This window comes from Vitis vinifera, chromosome 9 (genome assembly GCF_030704535.1).
Source record: "Vitis vinifera cultivar Pinot Noir 40024 chromosome 9, ASM3070453v1".
NCBI classification, from domain to species: domain Eukaryota; kingdom Viridiplantae; phylum Streptophyta; class Magnoliopsida; order Vitales; family Vitaceae; genus Vitis; species Vitis vinifera.
This window is the reverse complement of record NC_081813.1, coordinates 24,029,562-24,053,177: the sequence shown is the minus strand read 5'-3', so window position 1 is coordinate 24,053,177 and position 23,616 is coordinate 24,029,562. Positions and strand designations below refer to the sequence as shown.

General features: G+C 33.3%; 1 protein-coding gene across 5 annotated transcripts; it reads right to left on the bottom strand.

Moving 5' to 3' along the window:
- Positions 1-7,601: 7,601 nt before the first annotated feature.
- On the bottom strand, positions 7,602-20,344 carry LOC100241082 (uncharacterized). Of its 5 annotated transcripts, none has more exons than XR_002030897.2 (13): positions 18,744-19,401; positions 18,552-18,657; positions 17,890-17,979; positions 17,104-17,217; positions 15,168-15,353; positions 13,682-13,819; positions 11,179-11,684; positions 10,298-10,397; positions 10,073-10,132; positions 8,632-8,724; positions 8,406-8,525; positions 7,829-8,317; positions 7,602-7,620 (listed from the first exon to the last, which is right to left on the bottom strand). XR_002030897.2 is itself a non-coding variant. In XM_010656913.3 (13 exons), exons 2-13 carry the CDS (start codon positions 18,797-18,799, stop codon positions 8,000-8,002), a joined length of 1,887 nt encoding a protein of 628 aa, XP_010655215.1. In that variant the 5' UTR covers positions 18,800-18,820; positions 19,408-20,344; the 3' UTR covers positions 7,764-7,999. The 5 variants fall into 5 exon arrangements, 4 of the variants coding, with proteins under 4 accessions (XP_010655215.1, XP_010655217.1, XP_010655216.1 ...); XM_010656913.3 differs by lacking the exon at positions 7,602-7,620 and adding an exon at positions 19,408-20,344 and having other exon boundaries at positions 7,764-8,317; positions 18,744-18,820; XM_010656915.3 differs by lacking the exon at positions 7,602-7,620 and adding an exon at positions 19,684-20,344 and having other exon boundaries at positions 7,764-8,317; positions 18,744-18,820.
- Positions 20,345-23,616: the final 3,272 nt, after the last annotated feature.

Here is a 23,616-nt window from a genome sequence, read left to right as displayed (position 1 = left end):
ATAATTAATAATTATACTTTTGAACTTAAATTCTAAAATCCCAAACACCAACTATATTTTTGACTTAAAATTTAATTTTTTTTTTAATAAAGTTTTGTTGTTTTATTTAAAAATGTTTTAGTTTATTTTTTTTTAAATAAATTTAATATTATTTTTAAAATTAAAAACTTTTATATAAAAATATATATTATATCTTTAAAAATCACTTCAAAACATTTTAAAATTTATTAGATTAGACAAGAATTTCCTATGTGTCTCTTTTTTTTTTCCTTGGATTATTTAATAAATAAATAATCCACCCACTTAAATTTCAAATAATCTCCAACCTACGCTTCTCAGTCATCTTGGCATGCACGTGGCCTCAATTGTTCTTCATATAACAAAACTGTTGTTACCATGATAAAACCGTAGTTAGTAGTTACTATGATTTTGAATTATTATTTTTTAGGGAAATTATTATTTTTTGCTATCTTGAATAATCCGTTACAAAGGAAAATATATATATAGATTACATATAACTTATTTAAGGAGAATTTGACATCCTATCACAATCCTATCAATTCCCAAAAATCAAGGGACAGTCTTACTAATTACATAAAAAATAGGAAAGTGTTACAATTAGGAAACTACTCTATTTTACCAAAATCTTTAGAGTTGTACATTGATTTCTATAAGCCAAATAATCACATAGATTCTCCAACACTCCCCCTTAAGTTGGTGAATAAAATTATTCATTCCCAACTTGCTTGTAACTTTTTGGAATGAAGAACCGATCAATCCCATGGTTCAAATATCTTCTAATTGTCCCATATGTTGGGACATATGGTGTATATGTCAATCCGCTCTCAAACTTCTCTTTGATGAAGTGTCTATCGATTTCAACATGTTTGGTTCAATCATGTTGAACCAAATTATGATCAATGTTGATGGCTGACTTATTGTCACAATACGACTTCATTGGTCCTTGCCACTTAATTTTGAGATCATCAAGAATGATTTTCAACCACAAAAGTTCACAAATACTATGAGTAGTAGCTCTAAATTCTACCTCGACACTTGACCTTGCCACCACAATCTGCTTCATACTTCTCCAAGTTACTAAATTTCCTACTAATCAACATCTATGTATGCTTTAAGGCTTAGTTTTGCATCTTTTTTAACCAAAATTCCTTTCCTTGGGATACTATTGAGATATTGGAGAACTTTATAGGCAACTTGAAAATGAACATCCTTTGGGTTATGCATAAATTGACTTATCATACTCACCACATATGCTATATTCGGTTGTGTGTGCAAAAGGTAAATTAACTTGTCAACCAACCTCTGATATCTTCCTCGATCCCTTGGTGTATCATCACTAGCCTCACTTAGTTTGTGATTCGGTTCAATCGATGTGTCAATAGACTTGCATCTTAACATTCCAGATTCCTTGAGAAGATCAAGTATGTACTTTTGTTGTGACACAAATATTCCTTTTTTTTATCAAGTTACTTCAATTCCTAGGAAATACTTAAGATTTTTTCAACTTCTTTTATTTCAAATTCTTTAGCCAACTGGTCTTTAAGCAATTGCATTTCCATTAGATCATTACCTGTCACAATTATATCATCAAAATACCCAATCAATGTTGGAACGACTTTCCCTGAACCTGAGTATTTAATGAACAATGTGTGTTCTCTTTGACTTTGTTTGTACTTCATCTTCAACATTACTTTAGTAAATCTTCCAAACCACGCTCTTGAAAATTGTTTCAACCCATATAAATTTTTTTTCAACCTACAAAATTTATTCATGTCAAATAACTAGTCAAAACCCGATGGTGCCTCTATATACACTTCTTCCAAATCACCATGTAAAAATGCATTTTTCACATTAAATGTCTATAAACACCAATCTAAGTTAGCTACCAAAGATAAGAGCACACGCACGATATTCATTTTTGCCACAAGTGCAAAAGTTTCTTGATAATCAAGCCCATAAGTTTAAATGTAGCCCTTGGCTACTAATCTTGTCTTATATCTTTCTAAAGACTCATCAACTTTATATTTTATTGTACACACCTATTTACACCCCATAATCTTTTTTTCTTCTAGAAGGTCCACTATTTCCCAAGTTTGATTTTTATTTAGCGCCTTCATTTCCTCATTCATGACATTTTTCCAATTCTTATCCCTATGTGCCTCATGGTGAGTTTGAGGAATTTAAATAGAATTTGCTTAGGTGAAAAAACTCTTATATTGAGAAGATAGTTTGTCTAAAGAAACAAAATGGGATATTGGATGTTGAGTGCAATTTCGAATTCCCTTCCTAAGTGTTATGGGAACATCTAGATCATTTATAGTAAGAGGTGTTTCCATACTTGGTTGCGAATTGGACTCTTGAACTTGCATAGGTGGAGGAATGGACGTCCTTCTTCTAGAGTACACTTGGAGTGGCTAAGCATTAGCATGAACTGAGGTTGGAATTTCTATTTCAAGCTTTATTTCAGGCTTTGTTTCAGGTTGATTGTTGCTTAAAGCTATAGGAAATGACCTAGGTAACACAAAGAAGGATATTGACTATTGGGGTGAAGTAAAACTTGATGAACCTGATAGAAGAGAAATATCAAGTAGAAAATAATCCTTATCCTTATCTTTTGTAGTGTTTGTCTCCCCTTGAAGATAAGGAGTAGAGAAAAAGGATTGTTTTTCAACAAAAGTAACATCCATGGAGATAAAGAATTTCCTTGAAGATAGTTGATAACATTTATATCCCTTTTTTGTGGCGGAATATCTTACAAATATGCACTTCAAGGCATGTGGGTCAAGCCTTCCCCAATTATGGGCATGGATATGCACAAAGTTAACACACCCAAAAATTTTAGAAGTAAGCTTGCAAGTGATGTGAGAATTTGGAAAATGGTTGGAAAAAACACTCATAGGACTCTTGATCATAGAATCCTTGAGAGCATTCGATTTATCAAGTATGTTTCTATCAACATGGCTTCTCCCCAATAAGATTTAGGAGCATGTGTTTGAAACAAAAGTGTTTATGTAACCTTAAGTAAGCATCTATTTTTCTATTTAGCAACCTCATTTTGTTGCGGAGTATCCATAAAGGATGAATAATGAACAATATCTTCCTTTTGAAGAAAAGTTGATAGGGTTTGATTAAAATAGCCCATTGCATTACTCCTTAAACTCTTAATGCATACCCCAAATTGGCTTTTGATCATTTTGAAAAAAATTGGAAAAAGTTCACTCACTTCGGATTTTTATTTGAAGAGAAAAACTCATGTTACCCTTGTGCAATAATCAATAAATGAGACAAACCATTTCGCACCTGAAATATTAGGAATTTTATATGGACCCCAAATATCAAAGTGAATCAAAGAAAATGGAGAAGATGATCTTGTATTACTCAAAGGAAAGAAAATACAATGAGGTTTAGCAAACTCACAAATATTACAATGTAAATTGTGAATATCAACATTTTTTAATAATAAAGGAAACATATCTTTGAGTAAACTAAATGGTGGATGTCCAAGATGGAAGTGTTGAAGCCAAATGTCATCTTTATTGAAGGAAAAATTATTGGATAAATAGAAATGTAAAGGTCAGTAGCTACTTCCACCCTTTGTCTCAAGGAAATAAAGTTCATCATTTTCCTTAGTATGTCTAATTGTCCTCCTCATAACCCAATCCTATGAAACATAGTAGGTTGGATAGAAAGTCACTTTATAATCTAAATATTTAGTAACTTAATGAACAAACAAAAGATTGATAGACAATTTAAGAACATCTAACACATTTTTTAGTGAAAGAAAAGGGAATTAAGTAACGGTTCCTTAACCTACAACAGTAGTGAAAGACTCATCTACAATTTTGATTTTCTTATTATTAGGACAAGGATTATAAGTGATAAATGACTAAGAAAAATATGTCATATGATCGGTTGCTCTCGAGTCTATGACCCAAGGATCATTGTGGAGTGTGTTTGAGGCACTAAGGGCATAAAAAGTAGGAAACTTACCTGATTATACAAATGAACACAATTCATTTGTTTTTTTAAGTGAATTAACGAGATTTCTTAGCCTCTCTATCTCCTAATTGAATCCTCTAGTCTCCAAGCTACTTGAATTGGGATTCTTATAAGGATGACTTTCTACATGAGTCAAGTGAGCTTGTCCTCTCTATTGTCCACCCTTAAAACTACCATTTCAGCCTACTCCTTAGGGTTTCCCATGGAATTTCCAACAAGTTTCTTTAGTGTGTCGAGGCTTCTTACAGTAGGTGCACCATACTCCATCATGGTTAAACAACCTTGTTAACTCATTCTTAATGGTTTTGATTGTGCCTCTTTATCTCTCAACATCCCTCTTGATTCCTTCATCACTTGTTTTTATGGAAACCATAGCAGAAACCCTTTTAAGGGTTGTGATTCAAGCATGACACCTCTTCAGCTTTCTTCAGCTCAGATTATTGAGAAAACACCCTACAATGCGGGTAGAGTTTCCTTCCCCAAAACTTGCACTCAGACTTGGTCAAATTCAACATTAAGTCCTAAAGAAACTCAAAAATTCTTTCCCTTTTTACAAGCTTTAATAACATAGCAACATCTTCACTACACTTCATTTTAAAATTTTAATAATAGTCTAATTCAAGACAAAGTCCTTTCATGATATTATAGTATTCAATGATTAAAAGAGTACCTTGTTTGATTGTTTTTATTTTTGTCTTGACATTATAAATGAAGCTTGCATCATGCATCTTGGAATAGGTTTGGCAAACTGTTTCCCAAATCTCCCTTGTTGTTGTTAAAAACATACAATTTTTGCTTACTTCTGGTAACATCGAATTCCATAACATAATCATTGAATTTTCCTCATCCCATTTGACAAATGTAGGATCATTCTGAGCAGGCCTGGTTCCTATCAAATGGCTTAATTTCCTTTTTCCTTTCAAAGAATTCTTCACCACTTGTGACCATTGTAAGTAGTTTTTGTCATTCAATCGATGTGACAATTGAATATTCTACAACTTCTCTTTTAGAGAGTTTTGTTGCACTTCTTTAAATTAGTTTTCAGTAATCATAGTAATAAGGTTAACTTCTGATGTTTCAAACATGGCTAAATAATGAGTAGGAATGAATAATGGACAACTAGAGAGGATTTCTTAGAGAATCAAATTTCTTAGAAAACTTTTTCAACAAGAAAAGCTATAAGATTTTGCACAAATTTTTTCCCAAATAGCAAGAACTTTGATACCAATTTGTTATGTTAGCGAAAACTTTAATGCAAACAATGTTAGATAAGAAACATAAAGATAAAACAATCCATATAAAGGTACATGAGGTTTTAATGCGGTTCGACTAACCATACCTACATCCAAGGATGAATAAGAATCATTCCACTATACCATAAAGAATATTATAGAGGATAGAACCAAATACAACTATTGGGTTCCCAAAACATCTCATATTTCTTCACTCCTTGCATTTATACTCTGAACCACGAGTCCCTAGCTCCACCAAATGTCTCCCAATCTTCCTTACATATCTATCCACCTCATATAGTTTTATGAACTCATTTTTGTCTCATAACCTTTTTCCCCTAATGATTTGGAATACTTTTAGAGATATTCTTAATAACTTTCATTTTTCTATAAGGAAATCTAATATTACAATAATATGTCAACTTAGGAAATATTTTATACAATATTCTTTACAGAAAAGAATCTTTACTAATTAGGAATTTGGGACATTCCCAACAATTTCCACCTTGGACCAAATTCCATTAAGTCAATCTTCAATCTCTCTATGATACACTCTCTTTGTATCACATTCCAATGAGAGAGCAATGAACTCCACCTTCAACTAAAATTCCTTTTGTCTTCATCTTGTGTGCTCTATTCTCTTTTACTCTTCCAAAGATTTTCATCTTATGTGCTTTATTCTCTTTTACTTTTCCAGAGATTTTCAATCTGATGCTCTGATACCATGAGGAAAAATATTATTTTATGCTATCTTGAATAATCATTTACCAAGGAAAATATATATATACATATTACCTACAACCTATTTAATGAGAGTTTGACATCCTATCAATCCCCAAAAATCAAGAGACAACCTTACTAATTATATGAAAATTAGGAAAGCCTTAGAATTAGGAAACTACTTTATTTTACCAAAATCTCTACAACTATACATTGATTTATGCAAGTCAGAGAATCACATAGATTCTCTAACATTTTTAAAATCATAGTTGGCGAGTATAGTTTTAAACTTAAACTTAAACTATAGCCACCAATTGCATTTTTAACTAAAAACTTTTTTTTATTACTAAAATTAATAAAATTGATTTCTTTTATTTAGAAATATTTTAGTTTATTTTGGCTAAAATAAATTTAATATTAAAATTTTGTTATATTAGTGCCTGTTTCAATATACTTCTTTTTTTTAAAAAAATAAAATTAGAAACTTCTATATAAAAGTAAAACATCTTGTACAAAAAGTACAGATTTACCTTGTGCCTTTAAAATTACTTCAAAAATTTTAAAATTTGAGGTAGTACATGTTTTTTATACGTCAATTTTTTTAAAAACGGTTTTTAAAAAACCCATTCTTATTTCAACATAAATCTCTAAGAGTTTTCATATTTTATATACTAACACTTTTTTATTTTAAAATAGAAAAAATGAAGTGTATTCAAAAGAATACTTATTATTATATAGTTTTTGTATCTTATATAAAATTTACTGACATTTTCTAATTTTAAAAATAAAAAACACCAAGTATATTCAAATGAACACTTAATATTATATATATATATATATATATATATATATATATGTGTGTGGTTTTTTTTTTATCATTCTTTATATTTATATAATTATTTTTTAAAACAATTTTTGAAAAAACAAGTCAAAACATCTATAAAACATGTTCTCTTTCAAATTTTTAATTTCACCTTGTTGCTTCTTTGATTTAAGAGTCAAAAATTTATATAAAGTTTCTTATTTTTTAACTTTTTTATTCAACCATTAATCTAATTTCTTTTCTTAAGCTTTCCTAATCAAGATAAACTTTTTCGAGGTTGAATAAAAACTAATGCTCTTTCCTTCAAACTCCATATTATAAAAATAAAATAAAATAAAAACCTAAAATTGGTTTCAAACTCAGAGAATAATCAACCTCGAAGTTCAATGACATCAGTAGGATCCTTGGAGGCAAGATGCACCAGACTTGATTCAAAAAAAGAATTAAATTAGAGTTAATGAAGGATTTTTTTTGTTGGAGAAAAATAAAGTTCTTTAGGGGCTTTAGGAGACAGGTAAGGTTTTTAGACGTGCCCCTAGTCTCACTTTGAAGTGGATAGTCTGATGGGATAAGAACACCAGAATATCGTAGGATAGGTGGGAGCCCAAGGAAGCTATGTGGGAAGCTGTGTCATGTTGGATTACAGCCTTGTTTCTTGCTCCAAGGATTTAGCTGAAGATAGGCACTCAGAATGGACCCCTCCTGTGGGCTCCATAAATTTAATGAAGAGGCCATCACAGTTTACCCCAATTCATTTATACCTTTGGTCTGCCCTTCTGAATCCAACCAACCTGGCACCCTTCTGGCTTCCATTTACATATCCATCTGCATGGAAGTAAAGCCATACAGCTCAGGTTGAAGCCTCTTGTCTCAATATACCCCATTAGTCCTAATAATGCCAGACTACCTCTCAACATCCACCAGACTGAGTTTTTGTAGAATAAAAGATTTTATCAATCAGTAGGCAATAGAACAAATCTTCATTAATTCTTTATTAACAGTTTGTTAAATGAAGCTAGTACATGTCAGTTACCTGCAGTGAGCCCCATACTTGAGCTCCTGCTGTCCATCAACAACATATACAACACCCAACAGGGATACAACTGGTCTACAAGGCAAAAACACCAAAACTGCAACCATCCTCAAGTCATTTCCAAGGTGGAAATTGACCTAAGGCTGCATATTTAGTATAAAACAAGCGCCATTAGAGTGAAAGTTGGTCAGGCAGGAACAGGTAACGGAAGTGAGAATCAAAGGGAAGAATCCCACAGTTACGTGAACCAAGAAGGCTTTGTCGCCTCCGTGAAATGCACTGCTCAACAAAGGCAGCCTGGTGGGGTGGAAGGTAATGTGATATCCATACAGCCAGTTTTGCATCATCCACAAAGCCTTTTGCAAAGCAGTGCAGCATCTTTGGCACCAATAACCTGCCTTTGCTGCTCAACCCCACTGAGGCCCGAATAAAATCGCGCTGAGCTTCCTGAAGCTCCTCCCTCACTTTCTTTGCTGTGTAGATCCTTATCTGCACAAAAATATATTTAGAATTCAAGTTGACTCATGGAACAAGATTAAGCTTCAATGAATAGTGGAAAAGTATCAAAAAAACTTACTGATGGTGACGAATACATCCCACAGCTGAGAGCAAAAGCTACAAGAGGTTCACACGTATCAATTGCAGACTTCCGTAGCTCCTCTGACACCTTCAGTTTGTGAAGGGCAAGTAGCAAAGCCTGATAATATTCCATACGTGAAAAGTTAATGATTAGTGAACAAAGTGAAAGAGAAGAAGAAACACACAAGAGCAACTCATTAGAGACCATAAAAGTAACTCCATACAATTTGTGGCCGATGGACAGGTGGTTTCATCTTCAGAATCACATACTCAATAGCAGCTGCACTGAAAGAATGCCCCCCAACAGTGTAAGCCGCCTGAAGACAGAAAACCAAGTGAGCAACTATATACACATCTGCTGCAGCCTTACATTTCTGGATATGAGATGATAAATCATCAAAAACAATTAATGTATCGCCTAGATTGATCTGGTTACACAGTAGACAAAAAACTCATCAATGAGATGGATACAAGGCTTTTGAAAGTTCACAAAAAGATTCTTCATCCCTTTCTTGGAGAAATAAACAAGCAGAGCAGACGAGAAAGAGCTAGAATAACATTAAGATCCCTTAAAGCCTTTGTTGGCTTGAATAATTTCAAAAGTTGTGTTAGCTTCCTTCTTGTTTCCTAAAAATCAAATATGGTCATTTGAATCCACAAAGGAGACAAACTTGGATAAATACGAATCACATTCTAGTGATTCATATGTTCAATTTGATAGTCACAAAACACCATTGCTTAGAGCCATCTCTTCCCGATTTGATTGTGCTAGAATGTGGTGACCTTCAACTTTCTTCATTATGAGTTTATCTCCCTCCTTTGGCCCATAAACAGCAATAATAGTTTAATTTATACCATAGATGACTTCTGGTTTTCTCCACAAATGAATCAGGACTTTCCTTGTCATCCTCAGAGGCAACCTCATATCATATAACGATCTGCTCCAGGATGCAATTTTAGCCTTTTCCACTTTGTTAATCAATTATGAATTTCTTAACACATGTACTGCAATACATGGGTACTATCATGGTTGTCAAATAGAACCTTAAATTCTCGCCATAATTGTTTTAACCACAATAGGACAAAGAACTGGAAAATTGAAAAAATAACTCTATGGTAAGAAAGGAGCAAGATTAACGAACACAACAGCAAGTAGAAAGATTAATGAACACATCCAAATTCCAGAAATCATAATGAAAACATTCAAAAAGATAAATGCTTCTCCTCCATTGTTCTATAGTACCCGTAAAATTTGCTTTTATCAAAAGTGCCCACAACTTTTATCTCTCATTGGCTCTTCTAGTATATATGACAGTATCCATCCTACACTGCAGTTATTTGCAAAATTATAAAACCTTTTTTTAAATAGCATGATAAAAACTGTATCCAAATAATAAGCATATATATGTGTGTGTGTCTGTGTCTGTGTCTGTGTGTGCGTGCGCGCGCACTTGGTAAGCACCAAAGCAACTGACTGCTTTGTGACCCAAGCCCACCAAACAAAGACCATGTTATTGTTCATCTGGCCCCTGATAATTGCACTGGAGTGCCATATAAATATCCGTAGTGTGACATCTTGACTATGCAGAAGGACATTCTCTAGAAAAGTCCATCACAAACAAACCACAAAAATAGATAAAAGAGCATCCATGTCAGATATCAAACCTTTTGCATCAAAGAAAAGAGCTTCAGGTCACTTCTTGGGACTCCATATGCCAAGTACGCCTGTCCATGTTTTAGGCATTAGTAAAATTAAACAAAGTTTGCCACTGATTTGTCATATTCCAAAAAAGAAATTCCATATTTTCATGCGTCTGCAAAGCTAAATGGAGCAATGCCTTGTGTAAATTGATTCCAATCTATACATATAACAAGAACTGAAGAACTCACATGCATTATGAGTGCATTATATAAGTTGATCCAGAAAGCCAGCTTCTCATTGCAGTTCAATTGGATAGGGTTCACTTTCGCCAGCTGCTCAACTAGTGTTCTATTCTCCAAAAAATATCACCAAAACAGCAATGATCAGCTTTAGATCCACACAACAGTCATCCATTCAAAGAAATAAGGGACAAAGCTTTAGGGAATGCTTTGACTAGGCCTACTAAGCTTTATCTCACTTCTTTTTTCCCTTTTTATTTTTCTCTTCTTCTTTTTCCCCATTTTGATAGACATTCAGCTCATCTGACCCATATACAATTTGATTTAGTGCGAGGACCTTAAGCAAACATCCCCATTGAATGAGTAGAAATTGAACTATTCACCCAATCCAATTAAATTAACAAAATACTCGAGTTGGAAAGAAATGTGAGGGAGGATTCAGAATAAAAAATTGACATCTCTGTAAACTCATCTTCAAATATTGAAACTTCTCAAAATTCATTTGGAACCATAGCTACCTTGGATAAGTCTCCTAAATCATTAGACCTTACTTGACTGCAAAGAAAAACAATGGACATGCTTAAATGGGACAACTAGAATGTATAGAAAAGATAGATGTGCAATGTAACACATTTGTGTTTGGCATATACAAATAATGTGGATGCAATTTCAAAAGGCTAAGATAATTAGAATTCACAACATACGGAAAACAGCCTAGTGAAAGCAACTGCAGAAATTGTTTCATTAACTGCTCTGAATATTTTTCAAACTTTTATTGATATTTTTCAAAGTTTTAGTAATATTTTCTAGAATTTTAGAAACCTTATATTACCATTGTTTCAAAAGAGAGACAAAAAATTTAAACTTAGGATGGTGGAATGATTTCGTACCTGAACCTCCTTAGTGCCCCAGAAGCATATTCTAGTTGCTTCTTCCCAACAGACATCCAAGAAACCTCAGTTGCTAAACCATACGTTCCAATGTCTGCCCAACTTAATTTTCCACGCACTTTATAGGGGTCACAGACATTCTCTGTGGCTAAAACTTCAGAGTGACCTTTTACATCAACTTGTGGGCTCTGTACCCATGATGAAATGATTGAGCGCTCAGATGATGACCACAAAGACGAATTTGAAAGATGTCCACGAGGTGACAAGGAAGAGCACTGACTCTCCACTGCAGATGGTTTGGATGGTAGAGCAGACTCAGCCAGAGATATGAATATATTTTTCATGCATCGTACCATCTCTTCTGATAGTTGATTAGGGTGCTCCCATAGACCCTTAGGAGGCATCCCCTTGGTAAGTTTCCCAAAGTCTACAGGTTGATAACATTTGGTATCTGTTTTAATGGATATTATATCCTCGGGGAAAACTGCTACTGAGTTATCTGCATTCTGATATGAAGTATTAAATGTTAGCTTCCCGCTGTCATCAATTACAAATTTTTGTGAAGCCTTCATCAAGTTTAGCTGAACACACAAAGCATACAGAAATAGAGAGAGAGAGAGAGAGAGAGAGAGAGAGAGCACTTAATACACATGAATTAAGCAAATGAAATTTGTAATTATCGAGGAGCTCACCATTTTAAATCTTTTTCCCTTATGAGCATCAAAGACAACCCCAAAAAACTCTTTTCATTTACTGATCTATATGGTTATTTTTTCATAAGATAAAAATGTCTCAGCACTATTACATCAGGGGTGGGCTCCCCTCTTCTTACTTCATACAACATTATACTTAAGGATGTCAGAGTAAAGTTCAAAAAAGAAGATGAATAAATAAGTGGATTAAATGACTTCAAGGAACATAAAAATGTTGTTTTCCTTGAGTCATTTATTTCCCTGAACCAATCTGCATAGTCGGATTGCAGCGAGTTCCTAGAAAGTCCTCATCAGAATATAATGAATACCAACAATGATGTTATCTAACTACACCTGCACTAACAGAGACCAATCCTTTGAGTGCCCTTTGATTTACCAAATCTGCAAGAAACAAAAAATGATTCCTTTTTTCTTTCCTTTTTCTTTTCTCCATCAAACAGAATTCTTACGAGAGCTGAGAAAGAAGAGAAGCTCACATATTCTGTTGAACACTAGAGCTCCAAATTTTGAATCTCTATATTCCAGATAGATCCAGACCACTCTATAGTCCTTTTGATCACAACCTTGCAATTAGGATTCTACCCCTAACCAATGTATTGTGGCTTTTCACAATCTCGAGACATAAATTGTACCCTTTCAGGATCAAGTGTGTCAATCTGTTTAGCTCCTATGAATGGGAGTTACATCACCCACCCAAATTATTTATCTAAGTGATTGATTGCTCTAATCACCCTATCAAACAAGATAGCAAATCCATTCTTCTTTCTTGTGTTGTTGCCCAACTTTACTTATAACAAGGATTAGGTCAAATATGAACCAGTTTTGATAATTAACTCATAGTACTGCAGCTGCTATGAATACTTCGAATTTGACTCATCACCATAAGTAATTTTCTCAAGTTCTTGCAATATAATCAGTTTGTGCTTCCACTCATGCCACACCCTGTAAGTTAAAAAAATGGGTTCCACGTTTTTGCTCATTTCATAGTCTCGATATGGAATTCATATAGCTGACCTAATATCAGGTGGAGTTCAGAATATATTTTCAGACCCTCAGGCCATCTATGCTATTAAAACAAGGAAAAGAGAATATAATCATCCAGTTTTTAGCACAGATTCAGAGCCCTTTGGCTGCTTCCAGTGGTTCATAAACCAATTGGTATATATGCAGCTGAATCACATACAGTGCAAAAGAAGGGCTTCCAAGCAATGAGAACCAAAATACAAGAATATGAAACATGAACTAACCAACTTAAATTCTTGCCTCTGTTTATTACCATCAAGAAAACCAAAAAGGATGCTGACCATTGCAACAAGTTTCAGAAATGAACAGCATGGTTTGGATATTCCCCTCTATGTTACATGGACACAGGTTATTTGTGGCTCAACAAGGTACTCTTATGATCAACTAATCTTTAGGTATGGGACTCAGATATTTTTACAATGACACTCATACACCACAGATAAAATTCAATTATAAAAAAAAAAAAGAGCTAGCTGCATATATGTTGTATTGCTCATTTCCAATAAAGAATGCATTTCAGTATGTAGTGCTGAAACCAGCCGTTGTTTAGAAGCAGCAAATGAGAGCCAGTTTGAGTTGATTCAAAACTAAATATCATCTATGGATTTTTGGTCAGAAGACTAGGAAGCAATACTTCTATATTTCTGGAACAAAATGCAAAGAGTGCAGAAGAAGCACCTAATGTAGCGACAAAAATTTCAGTGAATCAGAGCACTCAAGATGGTCATCTAGGTAAAATTTCTATAGGTAAGAGAATGAAGATATACCTCTACCATTGAGTATGCGCTGCATGATTTGCTAGTAGATGCCGGTGGTTGATCCCTTAGCTCCTGGCATGAGCCATGTTCATAGGAATGATGCAGCTCAGAAATGGAATGCTTTAAACACCTCAATGATGATGATTTCTGCAGTGTAAGAGCAATTAAATTCACTGTGGCACATAGTTTATAACTTCAAAAAAAGATGGTGCTATCCATCATTATCCAAGCAACATGCTCTGTACTACAACATAGAACATTTAGCTACACATCCGAAGTTTCACATATACTAAGTCTATACAACAAGCAAAATAAAAGCATATGCACGATGAATGGCTGATAAGCAACATTGATGTCTGTTTCGCCCATTCTCCCATTTATATAAAGATAGAACTAGGATGGAAGAACAAATATTAAAAGATTCCAACTACAAAATAGAAGTAGCAAAAGAATTAAATGATCAGTCTTGTCTTTTTTCTGGAAACCCCAAAACCTATTTTTAATTAAAAAAAAAAATTCTTAGAAGTGGGGATTGATACATAACCTTAGTATCCGCCAAAAGAAAACTAGTTCAACTTTGAGAATCTGGTTTGATTTCTTGCTCCAAAAAATTTTCAACTATGCAATAATTCAATCTTTGTATGTATAAACCTTTTGAGTAAATTAGTTATAAAAGCACAGAATTTTTTTTGGGTTGATATCCAAATGTTTGGTAGAGCTAAGGCTATGAGATCATCTTAAAATGCATAACAGCTACATGAAGGGAAAAGGCAAAATTATCTTGCAAATCATAAGTATTGAACTACCAATCTTCCTAAAAGCATAAGCTTGTAGGATTTGGGTTCTATGTGCATATCATGCTCTTAACACCCTCCCTCACGTGCGACCCCATACCCACACATGGAGAGACATAGAGAGACAGGGGAGAGAGAGAGAGAGAGAGAGAGAGAGAGAAACAAATGCAAATAGCCCTTTTTGGATTTACAAACATGAAAATGTGGAAATAAATATGCAAATTGCAAAGAGGTGACTCCAACACAAGACCTCTTGCCAAATCAGGCTCTAATAACATGTTGAACTACCAATTTTCCTAAAAGCTTAAGTTTATATGATTTGGGTTCAATATACATATCATGCTCTTAACAATAAGAACTCAAAAAAAATGAGGATCGTTAGATATGTCAATCCAACGAAGTCATATTAAGGCTTTATTGGGTTGAGTTAATTAGAGAACTAGAAAAGGAATACGAAGTAAATGATTATAAGCACAAGAAGATGGTAACAGTGATAAATAAGAAAAACAGAAACAAACCATAATAATAATAATAATAATAACAACCAATAATTGCAATAGCATGCTGAACTTCACTTTCTCGTTTTTGGAGATATTATATAGGCTCGAATCTAACTATAATTTTCATCAAAAGTTTATCCAGGACAATATAAACTTTCTATATTGTCAAGAATAATTTATGAAAGAGTTAAGATTACATACGGATGCTTTCATGTTGTCAGGGGAGCAACGCGATAATGAAAAAGAAGATGAATGTCGCATTCGGTATTCTGCAAGTCTTCGTTCATTTCTTTCTTGACTAAGCTTAAAATGCAAAGACACCATCTCTTGCTCAAGTTTTGAAACTGTGAGCTCCAATACTGAAATATTAGCCAAGAGCACCTGAGCCTGAGCAGAGATCAGGCGAAAATAATTTTATCATTATTTAAAACCCATTTTAAACCTCGGACATGATTAAAAAGGGAATGCCCAACATAAAAGAATATTATTTAATCTGCAACCACAATTCAATGATTGAGACGGGAATGGTCAATAAAAACATGGGATATTAGTTAACAGACAACTCAATGAATTCGACACAAGATCCCTAGTTTAAAAGTAAGCATTTACATTCTAAAAGCTGTTACAGTAAAGAAGGCTTTTCTTCCTAATTTTAGATTGTTTGGGAATGATGAAAATTATAATAAGAAATAACTTCTTTTCAAAAAAGGATTTGGAACAAAAAGGAATCCAACCAGAGGTCATTATGGTCTAAAATTTATTGATTCTAGTTGTTCTCATATTAAAATATAAAAAAAATAAAAAATAAATAAATAAAATCTAATCACCCAATCATTGGCATCTGAGTCTGGTAGTTGCATCAATTGGTTAATGAAAATAACATCCCAAAAAAATTAGCAATTGATTTCCATAGCAAATCAAAATTGCAACTTGTCATTCTCACTGCCAGACTCGAATAATGGAATAGAAACTTTTCAAAAAAGGAAACTGATTTTTTTTTAAGTGGAAAAGGGGTTTCGAACAAATTCAGTTCCTTTGACTTTATTCTCATTCAATACTGCAAAGCCTATAGTTCTACTCATGTTTGTACTACATTGACAATGAAGAAAGGAGCTCATTTTGTGGGCGGGAGGGCAAGGCTAAAGGCTTTATTTCATGGGGTCAAAAAAAATACAAGGCTGCTCTGTGTTTGCTCAATGGGAATCAATGAACCTTTTGGTTAGGGGTTCAAATCACCTATTATGCATAAAACATGGCTCCGCCAGTGCTCCTACTAGCCTTTTACTAGAGTAGAAGGGATTTAAATATGCTTAACTCAACTATCTAAAATAAGGTGGAAACAAGGAATTCAGAGCAAGGTAGCTTGATTAATCAAATTTAAAAATGTAGAGCTCCTAATTTTTAGTGGTGGAGACTGAAAAGTGATGTAATTTAGAGGTGACGTTGGATTTGATGAACACACAGGTGGATCAGTGGATGCTGGCAGTTATGTTGGCTGGCTTTGCTGATGAGATGATGAATTAGTGGTTGTTGAATGTAGTGTAATGACAAAATTGTGGAGATGATGGAGTTGGCTGTTGCTTTGGTTTTCTGATAGCAAACCATATGCTTGGACGTTGCAGTGATTGAACTACATTAGATGGTGATCACAATAATTTGTCATGGAGATTCTGCAAATCTGGTGACTGTGCTGGGGTTGAGAGAGGTAGGAAAGGCAGTGATGGTGACATTAATACCGATTACCAGTGAGGGCTCCTTTTGTTCAGAAGGGATGAGTCCTTAATATAACTACAAAGGAGAAAAAAGAAACACCAAAGGATTATTCAAGTCTTTGATTACTGGACTTAGATATCAACTAGCTCAGAACCAACTAACTGAACCGAGCAAAAGCCTTAAATTCCAACTACCTCGAGTCAGTTACATGAATTCTTCTTTTGGTGTTCTGCTCTATCTTTCCAAATCAGCATGCTGAAAGAATATATTAGGCCTGACATAATCTGATATACTTTGATATATTAGGATAAGGTGAAATATAGTCTTAGGGTGGTTTTTAGAGACACTTCTGATAGACATTACATCATCTCTCATAAGCAATTCAAGCACTTAATTACAAAGGATGATTGAAATATTGACATACATTGTGAGGGAGGCATGATGAACTAGATAATTCTCCAGTGTTTTTCTCAATTGCATTTTCCAGAATAGCATGGAGTTCCATCTCTTCTTGAAGTTGCCTCTGTAATCTTTCTACCTATAAAAAGGGGACTTCTGTTAGAAAAAAGCAACCAACTCATTCAACAGAAATCTTTAATAATACTCCTGAACTTTATTTAGATAAAACAAGGTATGAAACTAATATGAAGTTTGCTTAAAGCAAATCAATAATTTTACGACATCTAAAAACCAAGTGAAGATGATCACAATCTATTTTAATATGAAAACCATCTAATATTTTACCAATTCAAATACAACACCTCCAGCAAACAGTGAGAGTCTCTCTCTCTCTCCCTCCATAAAAAAAATTAAAAAAAAATAAAAGGAACATTTACTCTTCTGACAATTAAAGACAACAATAAGACAAACAAGTGTTCATTTCAACTGAAAAAATTTTGGTTTGACAACACTGACACTAAAAAATAAATCTTTATGCTTTATAATTCATCCATGTTTCCATGTACTAAGAAATTTGGTTTGACAAATGTGATACCTAGGACGAATCTAAAACCAACAAGTATAGCCCGCGTACATGTGATAGATCACAATCAATTTACTGCATGTTAAGGCCATAACCATGACCACGTAGCATAATCATTTCATAGCATCCAACACTCCAGAACTTCAGTTCACCATCCTGCAAATGCAAAGTAAATAGCAACTGACACAATATCTTATAATGGGGCGTCTAAAATGGAGAGAATCTTACATCCTGTTCAAGTTGGAACCTATAAGGACAAGCACCATTCTGTTTATTGCTTGAGCCGAGTCTCTCAGCTTCTTCACCAATATTGCTCACCTGAAGTTCAAAGAAATAATTAAACCCAAAAACCTAAGGATGGGAGCATATGACTAGTGAATATGGCAAAGGAAGTTTGAAATCATTTTTGAACTACTTAATTGCAAGTCTTCTGCCACTGAGTTAGGTCAAATGCTTGGATCACAGACAATGAGAAATTAGATGGAATTCAGATATAAATAAGCCTCATAAATAAAAACCAAAACCCTTTTCCCCTATTTATTAAAGCTTAAGATATTGCTTTTCAGGCCTATGTAATAACTATGCCTTATCAATAACTACCAACACAACTCTGTCTGTGTGTTTTAGTGCTGTATAATTGAAGCTAAAATTCTATAAAGATAAAAACAAAAAACAAAAAATAAAAAAGAGACAATAAAATAAAAGAACAGACTAACTGGCTTCAAAAATTGTGTGAAGCTTCCAGGTGAAGGAAGTACAAAAGAAAAAAGATGAAGAAGAAGGTACAAATAGAAAAAGTCATTTCATCCCAAACATGTTTCCTTCAATTTTGTAAATTAGACTACTGAAACACAAAATTAACAGGGGAATGCATGTCGACAACCACAGACCTCGAAGGAGGAGTGATTGTTCTGAAAATTGCCCTCAAAATCATAGAGAGTTGCTGAACTACAATAACTCGCACCAGAAGGTGAACATTTGTTGCTGGAATCATTTCTGTAGAAAATTCCATTAGAAAAACAAAATGACAGCCAATTAAAAAGGAACAGAAAACCAAGAACAATAACAGGATGTACCCATACCGGTCTGAGGCAGATTGCACAACAACTGAGTCACACATCTTGAAATCATTAACCATACCCAGCAATTTCTGAAACAACTATACTTGTTTTTCCGGATTGATGCAGCATGAGATGAGCATAAACATGAATTTGAACAACACAAAAAAAACCAGACTAGTGTTAAGAAGATCCTGATGAAGTTGGGTATTCAAATTCGTCGATATGCAAATTAAACAGTGGAATCTACAAAGCATAATAACTTGAAATACAGGGCATGATGAGGTGTAGATTTCATGGAAAAAGCACTGTGACACCTGTGAAGGCTAATAAGGACAAAGAAACTCATGAAGACACAGCTACCGGTCATTTTCAAACATAACCATCCAACTGTAATTAAGACAATTTGCATTAGGGGGATTTCAAGACAGAAGCAACAAAACCCAAAAGTTCAAGCATTGGAGCATATGCCTGAGCTTTGATGAACTAGTCACACATTTACTTTAAAAAATTCTTGGGTGCAACAAATACTGAAGTTCATGAAGAAATGATTGTGTGAAAAGAAAAGGGGAAAAAAACCAGCAATGATGATAAAGGAAATGCAGAGAAAAGCCCTCAAAGAAGACAAAAGTAGATGGGCATGTGGGTATGAGATGGATAAATGGGAAATAGGACATAGATGGCCTACCTAGTAAACTTCCACTCTTACAACAACAGCCCATCTCCAGATTTCTGGTTCTTGAGAAAAGGTAAACTGAGCTTGAGAGTGAAAAGAAAAAGAACAAGTAACCTAAAAAAATGCATTTTGGTTTTTGTATGTAAAGAAGAAGTGGTGGTCCCCAAATTCTCTCTCAAATTTTACACAGACCCATCAATCTCAAGCAATGAATGTCTCCTAATTTTCCATCCCCAAATCCTCAAACAACCCAAACGCGAATAAATCAAAGAGATATAAAAAAGAAACCTGTGTTAGAAGTTAGAACTTAGAACATTCATGGAAAAAAGCCTTGGCGGACGAGCAAGATGCTTTTTTGAATGCTTGTGCAGATACCATTTCAAAATTAAAATATAATATAAGATTTGTTTTTTGAAAAAAACAACAAGTATCGAGCATTGAACCGTCCATTTCCCTCAGTTTCTGTCTGCAGAATTCAAATTCTTAATAATAAAGAAAGAGGAAAAAACAAAACCCCAGTTGAAAGTCAGAGACTTGGCAACAGAGATTTGAAATACAGAAAGATTTAAATCAAAAAATAGAGAAAAATCTAAAACAACTTCCAAAATAATGGGCTGAGTGGCACTGAAATAGCACCAAATATAATATTGTTTGATTTTGAAAAAGAAGAAAAACAAAGCATATGTGCATATGGTGGCAGATTGTTTTGTCTGCTAATGCACAGAGCTTAGTGAGTATACAAGGGATGCTTTTTGCTATATTATATAGTAAGACAACCCACAAAACTCCATTCTTTTATGGTTGAAGATTTCAAATTTTGAGAACCCATTTGCCTGAATACCATGCTGTCTCTTTCTCCATAATCCAAACCCCACAAGTCAAAATTAGGAAACCCAAAATCAAGAATAACAAATTCTTGCTTTTTCTCTTTTATCTTACAATGGAAGCACTAAATGCAGGATCTAGAATGTACAGTTGTTAGATAATGAAGATGGGTTCAGAGGCAGCGTCTGAGTCTGCTTTCATTTTCAGTCTATCAATCAAGAAAAATATCTCAAAGAGAGAGAGAGCTGAGTGTTAAGATTCAACCACCACTGCAGCTGCATTGACCATGAGGGTCCTTTCTGCTGAAATTACAATCACATAATTGCTTCAAGCCTCTTTGATTTAGTCTTAAACATCATTGAAACAACTATCCCATTCATATATATCCCAAATACATAAATGAATTATCAATTTTTGAATAAGACTGGTTATATATACCCACTCTTTTTTGTCTTCTCACCCACCTTACTTTCAATTCCTTTTAATTCAAAAAATATTCTATATATATTAGACCAAAAGCCAATGTGCCATCGTGGCTGACGGCTCCAAGACGACACCACCAATGTGTAAAACAGCTCATCAATGTCAGAAAGGTTCTTTCTCCCTCCGCCCCCCCTTTTTTTTTTCACAGTCTTTGCCCTTTCTCAAATTATTTATCAAACTATCTGACATATAATATGATATGTTTTCTATTTTTTTTTAACTAAAATTCCTCTCTATTAATATACCAAATATTAAAACATATTTAATAATATACAAAGTATATTCTTTGTAAACACATTTATATTATTATGTATCTTCAATAATAAGCAATTATTTTTTATATAAAATATATTTTATACCATATATTCCTTATACGGAGTTTTGGGTCAAAATAGGCTTGCAAAAAAAATTAACTTTAGCTATTTTTGTAAACTTATGTTAAAAATTATCATTTATTACCAAAAAGGAGTCATATCATTAATTTTTTTCTCTTTTTATAAATTTAAGTTGAAACTACAATCGTTAAATACGACTTAATATTTTAACTAAAGTCATAATAGTCAAATGCGAAACCACAATAGCGAAATGCGATTTCATTTTTTAACGAAACCTCAATTGTCAAATACAAATTCGTTCTTTAACAAAAGTCTTAATTGGCAAATGCGATTTCAGTTTTAAAGTGAAGCCTCAATTGTCAAATATAGCTTTAATGTTGAACTTTTTAAAAAATTAATGTTGAAATTAAAAATATATACTTTAATAATAAAAAATAAATATATTTAAACTTAAGCATCTAATATTACATCAATAAAGACAAATTTATAAAAATAATAGTAAATTAGTAATTTATTTATCAATAAATTAACAATCTTGAAATAATAAAGTTAAGTTATATGAGATATAAATAAGATAAAATTAAAAATAAATGATAAAAAATGTAAATATCTGAAGTTAGAAGTGCAAATGTGGTTTCATTTTTGAAATGTTTGCTCTATTGAATTCCACACCTTGAACTTTTTAATTTCACGCTTTTGCATGTTTTTTAATAATTTTTTTGTTTTATCCTACTTATTCATATTAATTTAAGATATTTAATTTATTGATAAATTAAATATTAATTTATTAATATTTTTACAAATTTATCTTTATTGAATAATACTCTACTCTTATGTTTTCATATATAGATTTTTTATTATTATAAAGCATATGTTTATAATTTCACGTAAAAAAAACTATTATTTGTACATAATATATACGTCTAGAAGATACATTTTAAAATCAATTAATGAAATTAATTTGAAAAAAAAATTACAACAAAATGTAATTTTTATCAGTTTCATCAAAATCACAAAAAATATCTACTAAACATTTATATAGTGGAAAAAAAAAAGTAAATAATTTCATATGCCTTCATAGGAAGAAAACCTATGTATAATCAGTACTCTCTTCCTTTTTCGTCACCCCTCTCTAACTAAAGCAAGCACCAATTCTACATGTGACATGTAACATGTGATGAATATATATCTATGGAAGTTAGAAATAGAGGCGGTGGAGGTTGCAATCTAGGTTGACGTGGACAACACCTATCTCTCGAAATGGTTTGGGTTAAATCTAGCTTAGTAGATGTGATAGTCTCGACAAGTACAGGTACAAATATAGATGACTTTGGTGGTGGTAGAGTAGATGGTGTAGATATTTGTGTTGGGGGTACGATTGATGTTCTAAACTCATATCCTAGTAGAGTAGTTAAGGAAGCATCAAGGTGCAATGAAAGGGGATCAACATATAGGGTAGCAAGTACTAATAGTGGATTTGAAAAGATAGTAGATACTAATAGGGGTTCTAAAGAGGTAGAGAATTGTACTAATATTGGATTAGAATAGTTAGATAATTATACTGATTGTGGGTATAAAAAGGTAAGGGGTTGTAATGATGCTAACATCGACGACGAGATAGCTTAACAACTAATATATCTACCTCCCACTCGAGATGTCCATCGACCTCGAATAGGTGGCAATCGAGCAACTATCAACTGTTTTGGTGCCCTACCTCCTCCATATTGTACATATGGGAGACGATAATTCCCTCTGATAATTTGCATAACATTAGTGTTCATGCGAATAATATCAACAATATCAATGCCATATGGGAGACGATAATTCTCTCTAATAATTTGCATAACATTAATGTTCATGCGAATAATATTAGCAATATCAATGCCAACAACATCACTATTAGAGTCCTCTAATGCATGACATCCTCGAGATATGATCAATGTCATAGTATCAATCTATCACATAAAATGATATGTAATTATTTGTTAGAATAAATATTATATGCAATATGTAAATAATATTAAAGTAGTACAAACCAATAAATTGGCAAATAAAAACAGTAGTCTGGTATCGCATAGGTCCAACATCATCTATAGGTGTAATAAAGTGACATGTAATACGACGATAACATGTCATGTACAAAGCATGGTAGTCCATATGAGACACTATAGGCTTAATAGCGATAATATGGTCCCCTTAGCATCTCATAATGCCACATAGTACTCATAATGCAACCTTTAATAATGCTAGTCTCGACCATGTCAATCTATGAAGTGAAAGTTAATATCTATGGAAGGTGTTAGTGGAAAATCCTACATGAGTCCAAACTATCACAACACACTCAAGACGATGTCACTCAACAATATCAAAGGAGACACTCATCAACAGGTACTGGCACAAGTGGAAGCAATCTACTAGAATGACCCATGTGTAATCTCTCCCATGGCCAATATTATTATTTTCAAAATGTATTAGATAATCTTAAAAAAAGACTCAGTCCACTTCCTAAAACTCATTTCATAATATTATTAGAGTGGGTCTCTTTTCCAAGGTCATGGAGCTAATAGAAACTAGTGTT

Bases quoted from the DNA above. Each gene is read 5' to 3' on its own strand.
- LOC100241082 (XM_010656913.3), bottom strand. From the start codon at position 18,799: ATGGTTAATGATTTCAAGATGTGTGACTCAGTTGTTGTGCAATCTGCC. The intron at 11,685-13,681 runs GTATATCTTCAT...ACTTCATATCAG, and splicing joins GCGCATACTCAATGGTAGAG to AATGCAGATAACTCAGTAGC. The intron at 8,318-8,405 runs GTAAGTTTTTTT...ATTTTTGTGCAG, and splicing joins GGATGTATTCGTCACCATCA to ATAAGGATCTACACAGCAAA.